This window comes from Kwoniella europaea, chromosome 1 (assembly GCF_036810445.1).
Source record: "Kwoniella europaea PYCC6329 chromosome 1, complete sequence".
NCBI classification, from domain to species: Eukaryota; Fungi; Basidiomycota; class Tremellomycetes; order Tremellales; family Cryptococcaceae; genus Kwoniella; species Kwoniella europaea.
The window spans coordinates 7,490,137-7,514,213 of record NC_089487.1 but is presented as its reverse complement, the minus strand read 5'-3'; the positions used below and the strand labels follow the sequence as shown (position 1 = coordinate 7,514,213).

Here is a 24,077-nt window from a genome sequence, read left to right as displayed (position 1 = left end):
TTGATACATACTCTATCAAGTCACTTGCATAGTATCTTAATCGATCAAAATGCCAAAAGCCACAAGGAAGAAGAAGGAAAAACAAGCTGATTTCACTGTGAGCTGATTCTTCTGGGCCGTCGCCGTAACCCCTGTAAAACAGCTGATATTCTTGATTTGCTCTTGATAGAAAGCGAAATTGAAGCTTGGTAAAGGGAAGAAACAAGCTAGTAATGCTACCGACACTTCGTTCAAGGCTAGATGTGAGCGATATTCTCTCTGTCTTTGTGGAGCTCAAGAGGCCTGTGGATGATTGATGATTGATGACGGATGATGGTTTTATGCATTGTACCTTAGCCATTGCTTTACCTGGACAACAAGCTATCTCCCGAGCTATCCTTAATTCCGATGGACTAGGTCCAAGCGAACCTACCACCGCCAATGGTCTTACGTTGGAAGATCTGTTTATTCGATTCAGACATCCTAATGCTGGTGTCAGGAGGGAATCTTTGGGAGGAGTCAAGGAAATCTTGTCGATTGATGTGGGAAGGGACATTGGGAAAGTTCTTAGAGCTTTAGGAGGACTAGTTTCTGATGATGTGAGTTCTACATTTTATGTCAGAATTAGATCATTTGCAAGTGCGGTATGGAATTCCTTCATAGAGTAGAAGCTGATGAGAATATATCACTAGGACGCATCGGTACGAAAAGCTTTGATAGGTCTTCTAGCATGGTACCTCCCTCAATTTCCAGTCGTACGTTATACCCACTCCTTGTCCCTATGTTCACTAGATGACAAATACTAACAATATCTACCTTTCTAGTCCACACTCTCACCTCATCTTCCTCTACTGATCCTCCAGACATCCTCATCACTCTCGCACATTTTCCCTGAAATCCGATTAGACGCCTGTAAACTCGTTCATTTCCTTCTCACCCACGTGCCCTCACACGTAGTGGGCAATTGGCCGAGGGAACCTTCGAATATCCTCGAAGGTCTGAGATTGGCTATTGGTCTAGGAGGAGAGAAAGGGGTGAATAGTCAGATTGGGAGGTTGACTGGCGGAGCGAAGCTTGTCACCCTACGAGCGATGATGGAGTTTGTCAAGAAAGGTCTAGGTCAGGGCGAAGAGCAGAGTAACCAAGAGTGGTTAGAAGGCTGGGTAGAAAAGAAGGACAAAGGCAAGGGTGTTGAAATAAAGGTGAAGAATGAACCTACGTTTGAAGACTTGGCTCAAGAGGGTTGGGTCGTAGGTTCAGGATGGGATTTGCAGAAAGAAGTGGAAATTTCATGGGAAGTTGGGAGGCTGACTGCTCAGGGGAAAGAGGATGTGGATGGATTTCTGTCTGTTCTATCAGTGAGTCGGTAATTGCCAAGACATACGGAGTACTCATTTGACATGTTTCTTTCTCAGCAATTATACATTTCCTTACATCCCTTACTTCTCTCTACATTCCTCGAGAACGCTCCCACTGCATTTTCACCGTCATCCACATCATTAACTCCATCTACCGAAGATATCCCTCTGGCACTTTGCACCACTACCGTATCCCTGACTGAATTACTCGCCCGTGCTATCCTCACTCGAACGTCTACCAATATTTCGACAGAACTGAAAGAAGTCAGAGGTAATATATCGGATTTCCTAAAACGGATGGCAGCATGGTTCCCTTTCTCCTCTAATCGATTAAACGTCCCCACGCCGAGTGGATTGACAGCGGGATTCGAATTGTCTTTAGTATACTCTAATTTGGCAGTATTACTTGCTCCCAGACCCGTCGAGCTGATCTGGCCTAAAGATACCAGGAACACCAAGGAATTAGGTTGGAAAGAGCGTGTAAGGGCTATTGGAAATACTTGGGAAGAGATGAGGAAGAAGCAGAACGTAAAAGGGAAAGGTAAGGAAAGTGCAGATGAATGGGCATTGGTGGAAGTCGCTTCATGGGTTGTTGACGTACTCGTGAGTAAATGTCTTCCAAAATGGAAAGAATGAAGAATGCTGATCTTTGATTATATGTCAGGCACCAAAGAAAGATATCTTATCTCCCCAACTCACACCCGCAGCGTACACTGCCATACTCCCAATTATATTTTCTCTTCTCATCCAGCCCCCCTCCAGGTCCATCGACGAGGAGAATATACCCTCGACAGTTGGTGATGCCTTCCTTTCTCACCTTTTGAGAACAAGCTCGACCTCTTCCATACGCACCGTTGGAGATGGGTTCGTAGTCTCTTTAACAGAGATACATGAACAACGGCATCCGAAATATCCATTTTACATACCATTCAGCAACGCAGAATTGAGAGGTAAATTTCAAACATGGTTCGAGAGTTTACCTAAAGTACTTTGGGAATTGGGTACCAAGGATGAAGGTGCTACCAAGCAGATATTGGAGTTTTTGTTGAGGCTGGGACTAAGGGGGAAAGAAGCTTTGGATAATAAGTATAGTATACTCAGTGCTGACGTAAGTACAATGACTTCAATACCGACAAGAAGGGCAGAAGAACTAATCATTTTGCTTGTTGCTAGTCATTTACGTCGATGTCATCGAAATTAGCACCTTTCTTCCACCTTCAACATCCTTTGAAGGGTTCAATACCTGGTCCATGGACGAAGTTGTCTGATGGGACAGTGAAGAAGTTGGGATTGGACGTAGTGCGAGTATGGATTGAATGGGATGATGGAAGATTGAAGGATGCTACGTCCAGAGCGGTTAGGGCTGGTGAATGGGAGGGTTACTGGTTAAGGTGATCTCCACGCTGGTGACTCTACTCAGCTGTTATGTATATCATACTTGGTTCGTACATGTAACGATCTGAAGCTATGACTTTTGCCAAATTGTGCTCTTCTCACCTGCATTTGCCTGTTACCCGTCGCTTGCAGTGCGCGGTGGGTAGTGTTGTAAGCTGGATGACGTCAGAACCTGTATCTATGTATCTATGTGTCGGACCGGCAATACCGCCATTTGGCCCATCTCCAGGTGGATCGAATGGAATGCAACGCAACAGATGGTCCTCTTATCTGTCCAACTACAGTGTCTACAAAGCACATCACACGACCCATGTATCAAGTACAAGTCTAACAAACATTCGAAATGGCCAATTCAGAGATATTACATCCTAAAGCTGTCGCAGTGATCACAGGAGCTGGGTGAGTGGTGGTCGTGTCCGTTACATTCTACTTGAATACAATCAGATCTGGTCGTGTTATATCCCCATCCACCTACTTGCAAGCATTTTCCAATAGAGGATACGTGCATATGTACACTCATTCATTCTAGTCAATGATAGCTAATCATGTTGTGATGCGGTGATGTGACAGATCCGGTATTGGTCTAGCGGCAGCATTGAAATACGCTAAATATGGAATGTCCTTGTACCTCGCCGATATTGATGAATCATCTTTACAATCTGCTATCGGTAAAGTAAAAGCTATTGATGGGGTAGGAGAGGTGTTTGCATCAAGGACGGACGTTAGTAAAGTTGAAGATGTAGCGGAACTGAGAGATAAAGTGTTGGAAGAATTTGGTGAAGTGAGTGAATAAACTAACTAATCCACACCTTCGTCAAGTACTTATACATATACGAATATGTATGGTATTGCCTTATTTCGTGGTTCCTTGGTCTGGTCTTCGCTGACATGTTATATGTGTTTTGACTTCAGATCCACATCCTCATGGCCAATGCCGGAATATCCAAACCCACTCCAGCATTCTCCCTCTCAACACCTTTATCTGAACTTCAATCGAATTGGCATCAAGTGTTAGATACGAATTTCTTCGGAGTGTTGAATGTCTGTCAGGCATTTGCCCCCATCATGGCTAGACAGGAGAATGCTAGTGCTGTTATTGTCACGGGCAGTAAACAGGGAATCACATGTCCACCGTGAGTTGACCTGTAAACAAGCTATATAAGATGTATAGAGCATGACCAAGAGGAATCATCCGAAATGTCTATGTTCCAATCGTTGATCTGTGATGTTCAAGGCTGATTTTCGGATGTTGTGTATAGCGGTAATGCAGGCTATAACGTCTCTAAAGCTGGTGTCAAGACATTTACAGAGCAGCGTGAGTCAATTTATCACAAGTGACTAAAGCTCGAATTGTAGCTCATCAAGCCGACTGGATCAACAGTCGCACACGAACTTCGGAATGTACCCGATAGTAGATGTTCAGCCCATCTCTTCGTGTAAGTCGTTCTTTCCGAATTCAAGCACTTGTTCAATAGATCGTGCTAATAAATTCTATTTGCGGTCGTATGTTTAGTCCTGGATGGGTTCACACAGGATTAACAGGAGCTAGAACCGGTGCACCCAAACCCTCCGGAGCATGGACACCCGAACAGACTGTCGATTATATGGTCGATAAAGTATTTGAGGAAGGTGATTTCTATGTGATTTGTCCAGATAACGAGACGAATAATGTGAGTTACCCCATGATCAGGATATATCCATCAGCTGATCATATCTTACTTTGTACAATGATAGGCCCTTGACAAAGCTAGAATTCAATGGAACTTGGATGATATCCTTCAAAATAGACCTGCTTTATCTAGATGGCATCCTAATTGTGAGTGATTCAACACATCTCTTACAACTATACAACAGGGAAAGTGGAGATTCGATCTGACATGACGTTGCACTTGCAGATCAAGCTAGATTTGACGATTTCATAGCTGCCAAACAAGGATTATCGGCCGGGGCAAGAAGTAGATCAAGAGGTAGAAGAGCTTTGGGTTCTCAGGATTCTGGGTTCCCCACTGAGGCCGATATCTCAAGATTTTAAATCATAAGATGCAAGGACTGGTTGTATGAGGATTCATAGTTGGTTGTAGATTGTATGGATAGAAAGAAACATCAAGCAAAAAAATTACATAAAAAGCGTCGATTGAGAGGGAGAATGGGGGAATCTGTCGGCGATGGTGCATGTTTCGTAGCAGAGAGACGATAAGTTGTGAATGTCAGTTGTACATGTTCAATCTAGTAGATCATGCATCGTCAAGAGTATCATGTTATATGTCACCAAGATTATACTTCAACAATGAGCACTAATTTTTTTACCTCACGATCGGGTCCCGTTCTGACTCTGCGCCCAATCATACATCCTCTTCTCTTCTTCATCAATCTCCCTCAACCTCTTATTCACTTCCATCCTTTTCTTCTCCAACGTCTGGATATACTCTTCGTTCGTCAATTTGCGGACTGGCAAAAACTTGGTCAAGCTATTCATCATCCTCTCGGGGAATGTCACGTTACCCTCATGCTTCTGCGATTCTAGATTGATATCTGTATTTGGTATGGGGTTTTTAAGAGGTTGTTCGAATGATTGTGTTATTTGAGATTGTGACTGGTTCTGATCATTAACTGAACCTTCCAAAGTGTTTTGCGGGGAAGGTGGTAATGTTATTGACGAGGTAGATTGCTGTTTAGCTAAAGTTTTCAAACGTATCACTCTAGCTTGATTGATTGATAATTGAAGTATTGAAGCGATGAGGGAAGATGTTATGCCTGCCTTGATGAATGTCGCTCTTCCACCTATATAATAATAACAACAATAACATGAGTAAAAACCGGATGTGCTTTGCGTTGAATTGACTTACGGAAAGCAGCACTTAGTACACCACCAGTCAGGCCACCTGCAATAGCACTATCTGATACTCTATCCCACCTCACTTCAGATAGACTAGGTAGTTTACCACGTTGAACTTCTGATAACCCTCCTTCCCCGTGTCGTAATTGGCTTAGTCGTCTGGAATGAGAAGGGGTGAGTTCGATGGATAGTAGTAAAGGAGATACAAGATATTCTCTGATACCTACAAACCCCCAATATACAATGTCAGAATAGTTCTCCAGTTCGATAAGATATATCAGGTAAGAGTGAGAACATAGAACATACTAAAGAAAGTTAGACCTGCTATAGATAGGTTAATGGTCATATTGATAGATAACGCGAAAGGGTTTTTGGATTGGATTACACCTATAGACGCTCCAGTGATAGCTCCGAGTGTACCTAGATAATCAAAGATGAATCGAGTAAGGATTATGAGCTAAATTGACATATGATCTCAGTGCTGTGAAGATTGATTAGCTCACCTGTCGTTAATACACCCTTGGCTACCAGTAAAGGAGAGTTGGGATCGAAGGGGAGAAAGAGTGCGTTTGGCGATGTGGTTGCTTTTGCGCTTGAAGAGGAAGAGGAAGAGGACATGCTTGGCGATGATAGTGAGATGACTATGTGTCTACAGTCTAACGAGTTGAGTGACCTTGTCTGGTGGTTACGATTTACGAGTGTCAAAGTACAGTACAAGTGATCATCTCTGTCTATCCGGCAGTCGTCAATATTTCGGATTCTTCGAAGAGCCCAAAAATCAATGATGGGATTATTTCCTATCTGGGTAATTACGAGTGGCATGATTTCATTCTCGACCACGCGTAAAGTGTAAACACGCAAAAGCAAAATGTCATCGACAACAACAACAAAATCATCATAGGGTGTTCATTCAACTAGCTAACATCCCCTCAGCTCGACCTTTTCTCCTACTACTACTGCCATATCAATTCAAGTAGTGAAGGAACTCTATCATAGAGCAAGTCACTGGCAACCGACCTGCGACAATCGACATTCGGAACATCATCATCAATAACCAACCCCCGCAAGAGTAACCGCAACCGTATAATCGACCCACCCTACACACACAAGGATGTCAAGCACAATATAAGCAGCACCTATCAATACCTATACAGGAAGCCACCATCAGATCATCATAGCCACTCAATATGGCCCCTGCATCCTCGTTGGCGGCTCTCATGGCCTCCCCGGCACCTTCAGGCGGAGATGCGACGGTCTTAGCTCACGGTCAGACTTTACCTGATATATCGCTGGGATCGTTGGGATCAAGTTTCAGATCTGAAGACGAGGAGAGGGAACAGGCCGAACGAGCGGCGAGAGCAGGCAATGCTGGCATTAGTGCACTTGGCCGACCTAGCAGAGGTACGTCGTGGTCTCACATCAATGTCAGATATTTTCATATGCTCAGGATCTAACCCTGTGGATCTTTCATAGCTCAACGATATGATCAATCACCTTCTCCACCTTCTTCACCCAAACGAATCCCTTCTTCCGCCCTCCAGTCACTCTCACCTCCCCCGACAGTCCGCAAATCCTCTTCTCACTCTGGCTTACCTCAGTCCAACGCCCCACGGCGTCCGAGAGTCCTAAAACGTCAAACAAGCGTATCGTCGCAATCATCAGCTTCCGGATCAGATCTGGATGTAGATGGACCATTGAGAGCGCGATATGGAGATGGCGATAATACAGATGACGGGGTTCTCCTCTCTTCGTTGAGTCTCGTGGCATCACCTCAGAAGACATCATATGCTCAGAAGAAGGCTCCATATCATGGGGGAGTGAGTAGGAGGGGTGGGAGACATAGCGTTGCGGCGGGTGATATTTCGAATAATGGTCCGATGACTTTACGTGATCAAGAGAAGGTGAGTTGCAGCCATACTATCACGTTGACATTCTGAGGAAGGGAAAGAAAGGCTGATGCCAGTCATATGGCTGGTTGCTGTCTGTAGCAACTCGAGGAATCCAAAAAAGAAGTATTCAACCTTCAACTCGAGAATCATTTCCTCAAAGAACGACTATCCAACATGGCTCCGGAGCATATCGAGGCGGCCCTAAAGGAAAATGTCAAATTGAAGTTGGAGATACTGAATTTATCTAAAGAATTAAAGAAATTGAAGAAATTGGTTTTACAGCAAGATCGAGATTTGGCTGCTGCCTCGCACTCAGCCGGAGGGAGTGGATTAGAGTTGAGAGAATTGGAGAGAATGTGGAAAGAAGAGAAAGAAAGACGGAAATTAGCTGAAGAAGCATTAAAGTCCCAAGGAAATGGAGATGAAGGGTTAAGAGAGAGGTTGGAAGATACAGAAGAATCTGAAAAGATATGGAGGAAGAGATCGGAAGAACTGGAAGATGAGTTGGAACAAGTCAAGATACAGTTGGAAGATACCAACGAACAGTATCAAAGAGTTCAGGAGGTAGCTGATAGAGCGAATGATGAAGTTGATAATCTCAAAGAAGAGTTGGAGAGGATGAGAGAGCAGAATGTGGAGGGGTTGGGTAGGAGTAAAGAGAGTAGATTGGCTAATAAAGTGCAGGAGTTGGAACAGGTACGTCATGTTTGATCTCTAGGAAGGAATTGAGCTAGCTAACCAAAGTAACCAGGAAAACGCATCTCTGCAAGCTGATTTATCGTTGGCTAAGAAAGGTGCATTATCAGAAGCTGATGCTGAACTGTTGGAAGAGGTGCGTGATTTTCTTGCTTCTGTTCAAGACTCTCTGATAACGCGTAGTCAACAGTGGTGAAGATAACTAAATGATGGTTTATCAGAAACTGAACGAACTGCAAGACCAACTTGCAGCCGCTCAACTCGATTTGGAATCTCGTGATCGAGAAATTGAAGAGCTCAACAACGAACTTGATAAGCATCTGAGAGATCATGAGAAGGAATTACAGCAGGTCGAAGAGGAATGGAGAGATGAGGTATTAGAAGCTAGAGCTCAAGTGGATGAATTGAAGGATGTGAGTGTGTTTTTCATGACGAGGCCGACTCCACGATTCAGAGGTGGCAGTTCGGGGTGAGTACTGGAAGGGAACTAATCTTGATGACACCATATCATTCGATATAGGCTCTGGACTCTCGTGAACAAGATACAAAAGAAGTGCATGAAGCATTACGCGATCGAGAAGAAGAATTATCTGCTGCGTTGAATAAGATTGAAGATCTTCAGGCTATACAGGCTGAAACCCATGACCGACTGGAGGAGACGCTGAGGAATATCGAGAATGATAATAGGGAGAAAGATGGGGAGCTGCTGGCTGCGAATAGGGAGGTTGAAGAGGTGCGTGAGAGGTTATTTCTCTTGCGGGCCAGGACTGATTTAGCTTCCTCATTGCCAATTGTAGCTCGGTCAAAGAGTATACGAACTCGAAGAAGCGCTGGAAGATTACCGAATCAAAGAATCAGATTTGAACGCCGATCTGAAATCTGCCGATGAAGCTTTCGAAAATGCTAAATCGCATTATGAGAATTTGGTCAGTGCCTTGAAAGAAGCTCGAAGGAAGTTGCAAGAGGAAAGAGATGAAGCTTTGTCTCAGGTTGAGAAGGTCGAGGAGATGAGGATCGAGGAGTTGGATAGGATAGAGAGGGAACGAAAGAGTGAGGAAGGAGGATGGAAGCGGCGGTTACAAGAGAAAGATCAGGTGAGGTATTGGACTTTTCTCCCTTCTTACCAATATGATCACGATAAAAGGCTATAACCATGACCATTATACTGATACATTCATCCTGTTGATGGTATAGTCGTTATCCCGTCTCACTGCCGAACTCAATTCTACAAGAGACCGATTATCTCAACGCGAACGAGATCTATCCAATGTCGAGAACGCCCTTAGATCATTGGAAGATGAAAGGAAGAAATTGGGTGATGAGCATACATCCGATAGGTTCGGTCTGGAGTTGGAGTTGGAGCGATTCAAGAGGGATTTGAATAGGGCTGAAGAGGATTTGGAAGTTTTGAGGAGGGAGCTGGATGAGAGGGATGCGGGATTGAGAGATAGGGATTTGGATTTGGCTAGAATGGTTGGTCCCCTTACCTTTCTGCTCTTAGGAGCGGGAAAAAACTTCATACTGATGTTTGTAACCTGAATCGTAGCTCGACAAACAGCGCGATCTAGAGAATAGATTGGCATCGGAGAGACAGGGTAGATTACATATGTCTGATAAGCTGGATCAGACTAATAAGGTGAATACCAGCATAACTTATCTTGCATCTACCCTCTTTTGCTTCAGCGGGAACTGATTGATGTGCACCTCATATATAGATCGCTAAGCAGCATGAGAAAGAGGCGATACATCTACGAGAAAAGATCGAAGAGCTCGAACCTCTCTTGACTGAAACTCAACATGAGAGATTCGCATTGCAGAAACAATCTGAATCGCAGCGTCAGGAGAGAAGTGAATTGCTCTTGAGAGTTTACAGGGATGTAAACAGGTTCTTAGGCAAGGATGTGAGTATCCATATCGTCACACAGGGTGTAATATGACACTGATTTTCTATAATCTTATTAGGATGCCCTTACACCTTCCAACTTTACCGTTTTCCGAGATACTCTTGTTCAGAGGTTGAAATCCATGATCCAAATCAGAATGGACTTCGAGAAGAAGATCAAAGAAACTGAATCGTCTGTTGATCAACGTATAGGGTAGGTCCACCAAACTCTCACTTTGCTTGCACACTTAATTATCCTTTCATTTTCCTCTCATGGAATGAGCTGACCCTATACTTCTTATACAGCGCATTGAAGAAACAGCTCGAGCAGAAATGGCGATCATTGGACAACTTTGAAGCTGCAGTCAAGAAGTTGGAATTGGCCAAGATGCAGTGGAAGAGTAAATATGCAGTGAAGGAAGGTGAATTGGAGGCTGCCAGGGTGAGTCGTTGATCTTCATCTCTTTACATCTCATTTCTGGCATTACTTGGTTTTGCAATATATGCTAATTACAAGTGATGTGATCTGTATAGTCACGCAACCACGAAATGACCTCTCAACTCTCATCCCAGCGGACGGGAATGACCACCTCCTCATCATCCGAAATTAAATCACTACAATCTCGAGCTGAATCCGCCGAAAGACGAGCTATGAACTCGGCCAACCAACTGGCCATCATCGAAGCTAGATTGGCAGAAGCACAGCAGAAAGCTGGACAAGCGGAGAATAAATGGGAAGCAAGAGTGAAAGAGTACGAGAATAGGTTGAGGGTAGCAGGGGAAAAGATCAAAACGGAGAAACAGGGTGGGAAGGAGAGGGCGATGCAATTGGAAGCTCAAGTTAGGTGAGTGAATAACAATGAATTACCAGAGAGGTGAATGTTCGTTTCGTTAATCATGTTGTACTGTTTTTGTTCTTTTAGGGACCTTGAAAGACAGATATCAGAAACTCGAAAGAGGAACCAAAGAGTGGAAGGTGTTGTGGCTCATGCGCATGCGAATGCTCACAATCTGTCCCCTGATATGAACGAGTTTAGGCGAGGGGGTGATATAGGGTATGCGTTCGGTGGGAGGACGTCGAGGTGATTTGGGAAGATATATCAAAAAAGATGTATTGGACTGCGTTGGGAAATGACATATATATGGATGTCCTGTAATCATAATCTCATTTTACATTCTGGGTTTCAGTGCGAGATAAAATGACATGTCATGAATAGATGACGATGTATATATACTCTACCTATTTTACAGTATGCTCGGTTATGGTTAGGATTGGCAGTACCATGTACTGGACTTTTAGTGTGACGATGGATGACAAAGTAGACAAACAGGATGTGAACAGGATGTGATGTAACCGTATCTCTGGAATCTGGATCTGGGCCCGTGCGTAAAGTATGATATCGGAGAATTTGATGGTTAAACGGTTACTCCACCTTGACGTCACTCGATTTCAATTGTAAAACATTCCTTTGAGCAGGATATTTCAAACGTCACTCACTCACGCTCACCGCCAGCTATTCCCAGCAGAATCGAACTACTACTTAACTACAACCAGATGTCGCTCTCATCTTTTCATCCATTACTCAAACAAAGTATACTGAAAAGTACACCTATCCTAATCAGGACACCAATACTATCTACATCTGTCAAACGAAACTTCACAACAACATCGATCAAAATGGGTCAAGAAGATGAAAAACCAAAGGTCATTACAGCCTACAAGGTGAGTAGATCCTTCTGTCATCCGATTCCATGCTCAATGATCAGTATATCCTGGGGGCTGATGATATAATATACTGTGCATGGTGATATTAGGAAATGACAGAAATCAAAAAACAAGAGCAAAACTTACCTGGTAAAGATACCGCTATGGACCCTTTGGCGGAATTTACAAAGTTGGAATGGTGGAATGATGATGGTGAACCATACTTGCAAGAGGTAAATTTAACCAGTATATCAATCAAACCTTTCTACGCCTGCATCGTGATCATGTTTTAACGATAAAGTTTTGTATGTAGTACCGAGGGAACGGAAAACTCAAGGGGAAGAAGGCAATTATCACCGGAGGAGATTCAGGTATAGGACGAGCAGCTGCTCAACAATTTGCTAGGGAAGGTGCGGACGTTACTATCGTATACTTACCACAAGAGGAGGAAGAGTGAGTACAGAATCCAACACCCTCTCTTATTGCTCGACACGTCTAACTTAGTATATTTCGCTTTGTATCACAGCGCACAACGAACCAAGAAGGCGATTGAGCAAGATGGTCAAAAATGTCTTACACTCGCACTTGATTTGATGGATGAAGCCAACGCCAAGAAGATCGTTGAGGAACATATCAAGGAATATGGTAAACTTGATATATTGGTTAATAATGCTAGTAAACAGATCATGGTGAAGGATTTGGCCGACATTGAGCTTGAGAATGTCGAGAGTACTTTCCGTTCCAACATCTTAGGAATGTTCGCACTCACCAAGTAAGTTCACTTATGGTCCTTGATCTGAATCGTATCGCAAACTCACGTGCCTCCATTATCTCAGATTCGCTCTCCCTCACCTCAAACGAGGCGCATCAATCATCAACTCATCTTCCGTCACTGCCTTCAAGGGTTCTCCAGCCATGATGGACTACTCATCTACCAAAGGTGCTATTGTCACTTTCACCAGATCCTTGGCTATGCAATTGGCTCCTAAGGGAATCAGAGTCAATGCCGTCTGTCCCGGTAAGTCAAACCCCCAGAAGAAATATCGTGATCCATCAGACTGACCTGAGCTGCTTTGGTCCGCAGGTCCGGTTTACACACCACTTCAACCTGCTTCTAGACCAGCTGAACAAATGGAAGAATGGCAACTTGGTACATTGCCCCTTCACGGTAGGGCTTCTCAGCCCGCAGAGATGGGACCTGCGTATGGTAAGCTTTACATATCCTTGATTCTCAAGTCACGAACGAACCGCTAAACTGACATGATACTTTCCAGTGTTCCTTGCTTCTCCTGAATCCAACGCTATGACTGGTCAAATGATGCACCTTGTAAGTGCTTTCCCCTTAACATAATAGTTCAAAGTTGCATTCTGACATTCTAATATCTCTGACAGAATAATGGTCAATGGATCGGATAAATCATTATCTGTCAGAGGTACCTTCGATTTTGTTGAAGAGATGACGGAGATGTGAAAATTATGATGTAGCATATAATCTATTATGAAGTCGGTATGATACGATATGACCACAGTACATGACACCTTCTCGACTTTCTGTTGTATCACTTTGGTCTCTGTCGTAATGACGCAGTGGGATATCACAAGGAAGGTAGAAACACTTCTTTCTGATGGAGCACGTTCGAGTGATCTGGAACTCCCTTCAGATGCAGTCAACCTTTATAAACTTTTCTCAAGTCGTGTTTTAGACTACAATAAGTTCGATCAAAGGATTCCAAGGGAAAGTCTGCCCATGCGGGCGAATGACATAGCGGCTCAAAATAATGAAGGTATAAATATAGCTTTAACGATCGGTATCCTGTGTTTATTTTTCCAGCCCAATCCATGCCACCCCCAATCTAGCCCAACACTTTCCATACGTATTACAACAGAGTCTTTTGCCCATACGACTACCCAACAGATCTACCTATTCACAGAGATCCTACAGTAATCTCAAGATGTCCGAACAATCCCGATATACCGCTACGAACGAAGTCACAAGTACCGCCAGTGATGTCAAAGCAGAAGAAGCAAGAGTCAAGAGATCCGAATTCGAATTCAACTTCGAACGGAACCAACAATTATCGGATAAGATCACGTTTGTAGAATCTGTCGATACGAATGACGGAGGAGGGATCATATGCAATGTCACGGTCGATGGTATCCCCTGTTTAGCATTGGTAGATCATCAGGACAGGACAGATACTGGAATTGGTCTTACTAGTATTTTTTTCTGTCCTGAGGTGTGTTGCTCGAAATTTACAGATGACAAGTAAGTTTCTTTCTTCGGTTCTCTTTTACTGTAAATCCAGTATTTCGTGTCCGGGTACTTCAAACCAAATGGATGACGTTGACTATCGAATGTTGTCCTGTACCATACCTAGATCCAAGACTTGTTGGACATATACTACCGATCTGAAAGGCTATCATAGCCTGGAACGATATTTTCAAGCGGAAGGATGTTCTTATCGACCTTCCATAACACATTGCTAAGTCTTTGACTTGTCGTCATTTTCATGTTGCGAGATCATATCGAATGATCGTCCTTTGTTCCCTAACATGCATCATCCATAGGGTAAATAATATGAATAACATATGTCAGTAAGCGCTTAGCTTCCGTGACAAAATTACCCGGAAGCGATTTGATGCTTGTTTTACATCCAGAGTTTTCTGACAGTATATGATGAGGCGTATGCGTCCTACAATGCCCAAAGGGACATGGCCTATGAAAGATAGGTTGAATGGATGTTGACGTGGCCGAGGAAGCTAAATATGTTTGACATCAATCTCAAAAGAGTGATCATTACAGATGAATGTGTCACGTAACCTTTCTATTAATACGCCATGTCTACCCCAGCCGACCATACGAACACGGAACTGGCCAGAGGCACACAGAGACTTGACGTGTTCCCAGACGATGGTGACACCCTTGGCGATATCAGTATTCATTGGCAATCGTCCAGTGGCGGGTCCGACATTCCATTCAAGTTCGAGGGATACTCAGTCGGTGGTGGACCCGACCAACCTACTGTGCAAGTGGCAGTCTCTTGTCGGGACAATTGTTGTTCCTCACTCCCACCTCAGTAAGTTGAGATGATACTGCGATTAACCTCTTCCCAAAAGATGAAGTTGTGGCAGTCAAAGCTAACCTAGATCAATGATTCAGTCAAAGGTCGGGGTGGGTATTCACTCATGATGGTGAATCGAGCGGTGTGACTGGGTCAAGAACCCACAAGGGAACAGGATGTGATAATGACATTGTTACTTAGAGAGGTGACTTACACGGAATGATATTCGGTCGGCTCATTGGGGACTATCACGAATGTGCCATTCTGCCTTCGCTTCCATTCTATATATTGAATTTGTAATGATTCACAGAGGAAAGAAATTAAGATACATGCTAGAAGTACAGTACGACATCTCTACTGTATGTAGACGGGCCTTCACTGGTAACACTTAATCCTTACATAAAGTCTGCACCTGACCACCTTTGGCAATAGCTGGTAGTGAGGTCCCAATCAGATGGCGATAATCTCGACTGTGTACATTTTATATGTGTATAGGGTTTGTGTCACTGATCTCATTGCAAAGCCGTCCCGAAATGGGCATATCAATGGTGAAAAGTATACTATGAAAGTCTTCAATCTCCAGTCAAGTCAAGTGAGATACAGACACAGTGTACTGTATCAAATGACATGTCCTCAGATGAAGCGAGTCATCTGCATGGTCATAGTACTGGTGAATCTTGGGACTGATTATCACTTCACTAGCGTATCGTTTTCTGGGGGACATGATCGCTGAATACACCCCGGAAACAGCCTAGCGCCCTTTGTTAATGGGATCTGTTCATGTGACACTTCCATCAGCCGTTTGACCAAGAAAATTCACTTGTGTCAGCCAGTGACATTATCCCATTTCCACAATTGCGCATTCTGAACGAGCACTGTAGCCCCTTCGGTCTATTCAGCCACTCTGTCTGCCATTCAGATAATCGATCGGCGTTTGGAAACACCAGATCAGACGTTCCACTCTGACAGTCTGAAAATCAATTTCAGCCTGTGATGATCATGGGAAAAGTGACTTTCGCCGTCATTCGATGACGTTTCGCATGGACATGCAGTGGATATGCTGCAATGCTTATACCATCGGCATTGCCGTTGTAAGTGACAGGACACATGCAAAGCATGCACGTCACTTCGTCTGCCCTTTGTCACAACGAAGTAAACAGAACGACCCCATGGCATCACACAGGTGTTTGTGGCATCAAAGGAGAGAAGTAGTGTTGATGACAATAATGATACAAGTATTCAGCCCAATTCGTGTATATACACCTATACTCTGAACTACCTCAGGCATTGGAAGCTATAAATATCACCATATGCAGAGCTAAATTCGTTTTCAAACAGCGCTTCGCTAAATATTTTGCTTCACCACCTCCCCCAAAGATGTCAGGTCAGCCTCGGAAGAGTACACCTTGGATGATGGATCCCAAGCCCATTTCACAGGGGTTCAAAGGATGAATCTCTACACGTCTGATGGGACACTCGCAGGCGAGATAACGATCCCATGGCGATCAACCGACTCGACCAGAAGGGAACCTTTCATGTTCGACGGATACACATGCACGCGAGACTCGAGACAAACAACAGTTCAAGTAAGTATAATGTGTCGTCGACTATGCTGCGCTGTTCTTACAAAAGAGTGAGTCCGGTGTCGCCATAGCATTTCTGGTGGAGATGAGGCTGATGGCTCCTATTCTTACTACACTTCAAGTGTGCGCTCAAAGTGGACGATTACCAGGTCCTTCGTCGACGGTGGCATGACACCGATGGTGTGCTTTCAAAGCCAACAAGGCCCAAATTGCGATACGGTGGCCAATTGCAACTGAGAACTCAGTTAGATTGGACATCGTGCTCTGAGAAGATCATCTCGAGTCAATTTATCTGTGGACATGATAGTCCGGATCACTTATACATACTGTATATAAGTTACTCTCATGAGCCTATCGATACTGTGATTCTGTCTTTGCATTCACCATTCCGTTTGGAATTTCTGAAAACGGATCTCAAGTAGGAGGTAAGCATACTATATTCATGCTGTACGTTTTTTTCACTTTTGAGGACATTACCAAAGCCAAAGAAGCGCATCATCGGAAGTGGCAGCTCTACACCGAATACAGATCTAAACTGCTTCTCAGCAGGTACATACGAGTGGATTCTTTGCTGAGCTATGAGAGCGGAGTCGTTTGGAAGTCAGACAGGTTCAAAGATATTCGTGCCATTGTTTAGTTGAGACGAATAATGCTCATATAAGAGTGTTCATCATGACCGGCTACTACCCCTCGCAGATCTCATTATCAGGTCGTAGCTACCTAGCACAGGTGGCAAAACTCAACTGTCACTACTCCACACGATACACTATGGCTCAAAAGCCCGATGACACACATGTTGCTGTCCAGGGTGCTCCGTGCTACGAATGGACATGTCAAGCGACTTCCGAGAAATGACGAACAAACACTCTGTTCCATCACTGTCAAGAAAGTGGCACTTGATGGGGTACCTCAGTGGTCCTCGGACGGATTTCACTTATCAGGTGGTACTAGGTGTCCGAACGATTGCTACAGCAGTCTCAGTGATGAGTGAGCTCCCTACCATGGTATCAGATATCGAAAGGGCCAGATATTGATCAACTCTGGTCTCAGTGATAGAAGAACATGGCTTATTGACTGGGATGTTGGAACACACCAAGGGCATTGCTGGGAAAGCCAAAGGAGCAGTGAATGTCGGTCTGAACTGACTAAAGAAGGTACTTCCATCTTCGACTGAGCCAATCAGTCTTATGACGTCTTGGGCGATTGGTTTTTATATCCTTTGACTATGTGAAGTGCATAGTATCTTTCCTCGGACCATCGGATCAGCCCCGTTGAAATCGCTCCAACATAATTTTATACAGAGGATATGGTGGTGGGCTCAGTTAGCCAGCAATTGCTATCTCAGCGGGATGTTATGTCTTGACCAGTGTATCACGCTCATTCTGATAATAGGACTTCGCGTAGGTGACCATCTGAACCAAGGAGCAAACGACATCATCGAAGTACCCCAACAGGATTTAAGGTGGAACTCAAGGGAGTGCTCCTGACGGAGTATCTTCTAGCCAAATGCTCTTCCGATAGGTAAGAACGAGTGCGATAGACACAATAGGGATTCATGCACACAATGGATCGCATGAGTCTTCAAACATGTACGAAAAGTTAAATCCTTTCACGATGACGTATACGGCTAAATATCACTTATACGCTACCCTTTGTTTATACGCTACCCATTGTCTGTCAGGAAGTAAGGCTGAATAGACGACTTCTGTTGGAGCAGACTCCAGTCCATCGAATTCGTACATATAAAATGGTCACGGGCCTGTACAGCCTCGCCACTTGATTAGTAACATTCTCATCTTGCCCTACTATACGACCAGCGTATTGCTAATTCAGAGATTATTGACATTACCAAAGATGCCTGAGCCCACCGACACTACCACAGGGACTGAGAATGAAGCTTCCAGCCAAGTAGAATCTGGCTCTCGGGAAGCGAACACTGACACCACTGCCGGAACCTCTTCCCCGCGAACAAAGAGCTTGGCGGATGTATACACGTCTCGCATCAGAGACCAAGGAGGATCTGTCAAGCAAGGAATCGTCGATACCTTGAATAACATTGAAGAGAACGAAAATATCCCTTCACGATGGCTGAAGTCTGCCAGTGAGGGGGACTGCTCATCTTTTCATTCAAATTGCGTACAATGTCCAACCCTGAGCAAGATGTGAGTGTATGGACGTTATATCATATTCACCTGGTAGCGGTGCTGACCTTTTTGGTCCTCCCAGACTTCTTGACTATGATAAAGAATTGGGCGGGAGATCTTCTGAAGGGTCTGCCATGGGACAACCGGCCAAGTCGCATCTCTATGTTATACATACTGCAATGGGAACGGAGACGTTTGACCTGTTGAAGGACTAAGGACGCCTTTTTCATTAGCTTTGTCCATCGCATGTATTGGGACGGCTTCTCAAAGCTCGTGTCAGTTTTACAGTATGGTAAAACTGCGAAATTGCCCTCTGCCAATAAACGTGCCACTAGCGATGTCATCGGAGGTTTTTATTTCTGCAGCCATCTGTCTCATCGGTTTTCCAACAATGTGCATGCACTTCGAAAGTGAATGTGGAAAGAATCTGGACTCAGCGGTTCAGCCGACTGACCACGTCAAGAGAGTAGTAAAAGGCTGTGAATCACCCTTCTTTTCAGCGAACGAACCACCGAAGTCCCACTCATGTGCCACTTCCCTTGCATGCTTCGCCGGAGGTGTCCATGGCTTTCGGAATGTGCGATGCCAAGATGACATACCTCGCTAAAAATGATAATGTATATGTAGTTCAAAGGAAATTATGTTCGGTCGCATTAAGGAGCGACATGTTGTAAATATCGGATACACCAAAGATTTACATGCATACGGGCATTTGTCCCACCCCCCACTTGTAATCTCGTTACCTTGTAACTTTGATTCCAACGCATACAGTACAGCTCTTTTCACCTCTCCACTTCGATACGGTCCTGATATACCGCAGTATCTGTCTCGACCACTATGTCAATCCACTGTCTTCCTTGGTCCAAACGGGACGACAACCTAACCTTCCATACTGATCTCTCTGAGCACTCTCCCGGTCGATGTCACGTGGACCCAAAACGAGTGGCCATTTTGCCTGAAACCGCTACAGTACATTCTATCTCACCAAGGCAAATCATCAAGCCATGAAAGCGCGACTAGCCACACTTTGGGGAAATGATACCGAAGTTGCGAGACTCGATGGCTGCAAGGCGTTGGGTTTAGTACACTTAACCTTGACCCTGAAGAGGGGTGTGCGTTCAAAGGGAGCTATGTCGGTATTGTAAAATCTCACCCAGAGGCCGGATTGACCTGCTCATCAACTGAGCTCTGCTCTTGTGGACCTTGTCGCTCCAAGACATCTTTTGAGTAAGTCGCATTGCTTTGCTTAACAAAAGTGTGTTGGTCTTGGAACTGATGCTCATGTTTCGACTGCCCCAGTGAGATATGCCATCGAGATCTTCGAGTGGTACAATCCAAAGATGAGACAGACAGAACCAAAGGCCGGATCTATAATGATACATTGCAAATCGGGTCACAGGAGTGCGATCTAGTCTCCAAAACTGGGATGCACGAGGAAGAGTGAGTCGATGGATCTATCTCACTAGGTTAGTTCTCCTGTTACGGATATTATGCATGGGAATATACCAAACCATCGTCGAAAGAAAGTCTAGTCACTGCTACCGTTTTGCCCTGACGATGTCACGTTTGAACCTATGAACAGCACTAGTGAGATTTCTAGTGCGTTGGAGGAATCACCTAGAAATCCATTCCGACCCCGAATGATACTTCGTATTGACACTGTATATATTCTGTCAGCACATCAGACCAGGTGAGAATTTAAGAAAAGGGGGCCCCCACTCACATTGGAACAGCACTCTGAGCATCTATCTTTACACCTTTCCCACTTTAAACCACACCATCCTTGCTTTTTCTCCTTCGTCTTAGTACCGAAAAGATCTTGTGACGAGATTGGCTTCTTCGGATCTGGTTAGAGTCTCATCATCAGCATTCTTGTCCGATTACCTACCTTAGATCATGAGATCATGCAACGCTTACCCATGGGTAATATGGGACGGGGCTGTGAGCTGATGAGAGGAGGAGACGGTGTGTGAGAAGTGCTACTTGATTGGGGGGATCGCTGTCTTGATGGTCTCTGTGGACTGACCTGTGTCGTCGGTACAGGTACAGGTAGAGGTTCAAAAGTGAAAGCTCCAGTATGGGAGGGGTGATCGACCAATTTGAGGATTTTGGGGAGGGTGATGGATCAGCTCCGTTGTTCGGCATCGTATTTGAAGCAAGTGGACTGGGCGTGGATATGGGTGCCAGTGGGATATGGGAAGGAGCTGCGGTCGGTAAAGGCATGGTTTGCGCTTGAACCTTTTCGAGTACAGCAAGAAGAGATGGGGGTTCCAGTGAGAATGAAGTTTGATTGCAATTGGTTCTGGAAGAGGAGCTGTGCATGAGTTTGTGTTTATATATGATACTGAACCCACGTGAAGTGATGAGGTACCATCAAAACAATCTGTCAGTTCATGGTGGGATCTGGTGGCTACACACCATCATCACGATGGTTGCCTTGTAGAGTGTTTTTCACTTCATATGGAGATGCACGTGTTCTGTTACATCACTCCGTGCAGGCAAGAGGCATGGAATAGACATATTTAGGCATTCATCAGTACGTGGACCATATTTCAATAAGTCTCTCCCAGTAATCAAGGGGACTACACACGCCTCTTGTCCGGAACCAATCTCATTGCTCCCACCGACTAAGACAGCGCTGTTTTCTGTGACTGCGATTACCTCTTGGTGCCCAAATGTATCTGAGAGGGCACGTGAACGCATCAGTCACTGTTTGCTTTGTCGCTCTCTTTCTGCTTTTGACCTCCGAACGTCGCAGTACAGGCTCCGAATCAAGTGATTATCCCGCCTAGTCAGAGCATGTGCAGGAGCCCAATCGACATGGCAAGGCAAACACTTACCTAGTAAGAGTAAGATATGTTACATTCAATGCACTACTCGCATGCTGCCACTCTAGTACCCGGACATAAGGAATCTGCGCCACCAAGCTATACATGAGTTGTCGTCGTCATATCGGGTTAATGTTATTCCGGCTTTAGGCCGATACTCGAGTATTTATCACACTCTTCGTTGTTGTTTATCGCAGGCCATGTTGAGTCAGTGTCCATACCATCCTTCCGATCATTGATCACTTCGAGACGACTACCCACAGCAAGAGCCATCACTAAGCATGCCAAATCTTGACTTCAGCATCCAATCTTGGGGCAATCCATCCTCTCCCAAAAGAGCTCTGTTATTACATGGGTTGATGGGGAATGGAGCAGTATGGTTCAAGGTAGCTGAGATTCTGGTCGCTCAAGGTAAGCTACTGATATTCTGTTCCTGGTACGAGGCTGACCGCTTGCAGGCTATGTAAGTGCACATTCAGTTCCACGACTAGCACCTGGACTAACAGGAGAATAGCGAGTCGATGCACCTGATCTTCTAGGTCATGGTTGGGCACCTCACAGTCGACCGTACAACGTTCAAACAGTTACTCAGCATCTTGCCGACCATCTCAGAAACCAAGATATCCCATATGAGGTCATCGGCGGGGTATCCTTCGGTTCTTCGTTCGCAGCCTCCTTGTACACCTCTCTTCCGGAAAACCAAAAGCCTAGTAGATTAGTATTAGCTGAACCAATATTGGACTACCCACCGTTCACCAAAGAGGCTTTAGACGGAATGATCAATTTTACTAAGGACATACCCTCGGAAGAAAGTATACTCAAAGCCAATCCTTCTTGGATCAGAGCTGAAGCCGTTTTGAGGAGGTTGAGCTTGAGTCTGATAGATCCGGAAGTGATCGTACAATTGAGCGATGTGAGTGTTCTGATCCTTCGGGATTAACGTCTATTGAGACGTAGTCATATCGGATTTACGCATGTCATGATACCTCTGTGACTGACTGGATCTAACTCATATTTATAGGCCATGGTCAAAGGCGAATTCAGTCACTCCAACCTCCTTCCTTCCCAATCCGCCTCCACATCAACTGAAATTATGATCCTCGGTGCAGACCCGTCCGTGAAGACCGTCTATCCACCTGAGAACTCTGAGAGACTAAAGAAGGAATATCCTTATGTCAAATTCGGATGGGTTAAAGGTGCAACACACGACATGCACAAGACTGACGCCGGAGTTCTAGCCAAGGTCATTGTGGAGGGTTTCGCAGGGGCAGAGAAGGCTGGAGTGACAGTGCTTAGAGGGTAAGTAGATTATCAGTCTCAGAAGTACAGAGATGAATTTCGATAAAACGAGAGTTTTCTCTACACCAGCTGAACGAGCCGAGTTTACAAGGGTCGAGCAAATGGTTTCGACGTATACTATCATGACGAGCGCTGGAAGATATTCGCTGACGCATCACTGACGCCTTATGCCAAAAGGAACACCCTAGTCTCAGATTACCGCTCTCATAGACTGATGGTGTGGTCACAATGACAGATCCAGACATGGACATATTGTCAACGAGGATTACATCGATGATGAAGTCATCACAGATGTCTTCTGTCCCAAAGCCGACCAGGTTACCAACACTGGCCTTTAGCTGATGTGCTACTTGAGTACCGCCAAACAAAATGTTGTGGGTTGGTTACATCTTATCGTCAGTCATAGGGGAGTCCGAGTGGTTACTGATGAATTCATATCCTCGACTTGTCGTCCGTCTTCTATCCAAAGCTGATGGTTTAGATAAATTGACACTTGAGTACTTGTCCTCAATCTCTTATACGTAAGCACGCTGAGTATAACCTACATTTCGGAATGCTTTTTTCTGCTAGATGTATTAAAAGCCAGCCTCACATTTCCATTGTCACTTCGGCTAGCTTCTCGGGGAGACCATTGCTTCACCTGTTACACTTGAGCAGTATTGCGAAACGAAATGTACAGTAATTCCGAGATGTCAGGTTGCAAATCGTACGTCATGGAAGAAAGGATGTCATTACGACAGCACAGAGAAAGGCTCGCCGGTCTAGAAACGTATTCTCAACAGGAATCTTATGCATCATATGAAGGGTGGTCAACTGATAGTATTCAGCAGCCTCTCTCTTTATCGCATTTTCTTACCCAGAACATTTGTATCTTGAATACTCATCCCGTGAACGGAGACAGGAAGGATAATAGTAAGCTCGCTTCGACCGATTATTGAACACTCGAGGCTGATATGTTTCGGTACACTCATTATTAGCAATATGCCCAATGACCGACAAGCATCCCACCAGGACCTCCAAGCAAGCCTCATCGAGTTCAGGCTCTCCCCTCAACTCTCATACAGTAAGTTCCACAAATTATGGAAACCTTCCGATCTCACAGAAGATGAAAGATTTCTTGAAAACAATGAACTTCGGTGCGAATACCACTTTCGTCGCGTATCCTGACGATCCAGCAGGAGGGTCTGCGGAAGCAACAACAAAGAGTGACAGCGAGAATCACACAAGATAAGCCAATTATAACATATGGGCGATGAAAGTCCGAACGAACTCGGTGTAATTACTGCAGATGCGGGCAAGAATGGCTGGACAAGGACTAGAGAGGTGAAGAATGAATGAAATATCATGTTACCTATGTTCAATGGTATATCTCAGAGCATAACGTCGGTGCGACATATATATGCGGCCTAGTCATTCCCGGT

The 24,077-nt window shown here is 44.7% G+C and overlaps 9 protein-coding genes across 9 annotated transcripts; 8 read left to right on the top strand and 1 right to left on the bottom strand.

Moving 5' to 3' along the window:
- Positions 1-49: 49 nt before the first annotated feature.
- Positions 50-2,732, top strand: V865_002858 (uncharacterized protein; the record flags this gene model as incomplete). The annotated part of the gene is made up of 8 exons (XM_066226657.1): positions 50-97; positions 170-242; positions 337-578; positions 672-734; positions 804-1,337; positions 1,395-1,940; positions 2,002-2,445; positions 2,511-2,732. 8 exons carry the CDS (start codon positions 50-52, stop codon positions 2,730-2,732), a joined length of 2,172 nt encoding a protein of 723 aa, XP_066082754.1.
- Positions 2,733-3,075: 343 nt separating this feature from the next.
- V865_002857 (uncharacterized protein) lies at positions 3,076-4,764 on the top strand (the record flags this gene model as incomplete). The annotated part of the gene is made up of 8 exons (XM_066226656.1): positions 3,076-3,131; positions 3,303-3,513; positions 3,645-3,865; positions 3,992-4,047; positions 4,114-4,168; positions 4,246-4,402; positions 4,467-4,548; positions 4,628-4,764. The coding sequence occupies 8 exons, from the start codon at positions 3,076-3,078 to the stop codon at positions 4,762-4,764; spliced, it is 975 nt and encodes a 324-aa protein (XP_066082753.1).
- Positions 4,765-5,040: 276 nt separating this feature from the next.
- V865_002856 (uncharacterized protein) lies at positions 5,041-6,186 on the bottom strand (the record flags this gene model as incomplete). Its single annotated transcript, XM_066226655.1, has 4 exons — positions 5,041-5,513; positions 5,579-5,791; positions 5,875-5,988; positions 6,072-6,186. 4 exons carry the CDS (start codon positions 6,184-6,186, stop codon positions 5,041-5,043), a joined length of 915 nt encoding a protein of 304 aa, XP_066082752.1.
- A 569-nt stretch (positions 6,187-6,755) lies between these two features.
- On the top strand, positions 6,756-11,121 carry V865_002855 (uncharacterized protein; the record flags this gene model as incomplete). Its single annotated transcript, XM_066226654.1, has 14 exons — positions 6,756-6,969; positions 7,042-7,469; positions 7,557-8,153; positions 8,209-8,289; positions 8,375-8,566; positions 8,674-8,886; positions 8,951-9,247; positions 9,348-9,626; positions 9,700-9,789; positions 9,869-10,054; positions 10,116-10,249; positions 10,342-10,477; positions 10,570-10,880; positions 10,959-11,121. The coding sequence occupies 14 exons, from the start codon at positions 6,756-6,758 to the stop codon at positions 11,119-11,121; spliced, it is 3,321 nt and encodes a 1,106-aa protein (XP_066082751.1).
- Positions 11,122-11,713: 592 nt separating this feature from the next.
- Positions 11,714-13,156, top strand: V865_002854 (uncharacterized protein; the record flags this gene model as incomplete). The annotated part of the gene is made up of 8 exons (XM_066226653.1): positions 11,714-11,758; positions 11,851-11,973; positions 12,054-12,193; positions 12,267-12,512; positions 12,577-12,758; positions 12,825-12,947; positions 13,015-13,067; positions 13,133-13,156. The coding sequence occupies 8 exons, from the start codon at positions 11,714-11,716 to the stop codon at positions 13,154-13,156; spliced, it is 936 nt and encodes a 311-aa protein (XP_066082750.1).
- Positions 13,157-13,692: 536 nt separating this feature from the next.
- Positions 13,693-14,010, top strand: V865_002853 (uncharacterized protein; the record flags this gene model as incomplete). Its single annotated transcript, XM_066226652.1, has 1 exon — positions 13,693-14,010. One exon carries the CDS (start codon positions 13,693-13,695, stop codon positions 14,008-14,010), a length of 318 nt encoding a protein of 105 aa, XP_066082749.1.
- Positions 14,011-14,578: 568 nt separating this feature from the next.
- V865_002852 (uncharacterized protein) lies at positions 14,579-15,003 on the top strand (the record flags this gene model as incomplete). Its single annotated transcript, XM_066226651.1, has 2 exons — positions 14,579-14,817; positions 14,901-15,003. 2 exons carry the CDS (start codon positions 14,579-14,581, stop codon positions 15,001-15,003), a joined length of 342 nt encoding a protein of 113 aa, XP_066082748.1.
- A 3,236-nt stretch (positions 15,004-18,239) lies between these two features.
- Positions 18,240-18,744, top strand: V865_002851 (uncharacterized protein; the record flags this gene model as incomplete). The annotated part of the gene is made up of 2 exons (XM_066226650.1): positions 18,240-18,547; positions 18,612-18,744. The coding sequence occupies 2 exons, from the start codon at positions 18,240-18,242 to the stop codon at positions 18,742-18,744; spliced, it is 441 nt and encodes a 146-aa protein (XP_066082747.1).
- A 2,894-nt stretch (positions 18,745-21,638) lies between these two features.
- On the top strand, positions 21,639-22,994 carry V865_002850 (uncharacterized protein; the record flags this gene model as incomplete). Its single annotated transcript, XM_066226649.1, has 4 exons — positions 21,639-21,768; positions 21,897-22,270; positions 22,379-22,656; positions 22,892-22,994. 4 exons carry the CDS (start codon positions 21,639-21,641, stop codon positions 22,992-22,994), a joined length of 885 nt encoding a protein of 294 aa, XP_066082746.1.
- Positions 22,995-24,077: the final 1,083 nt, after the last annotated feature.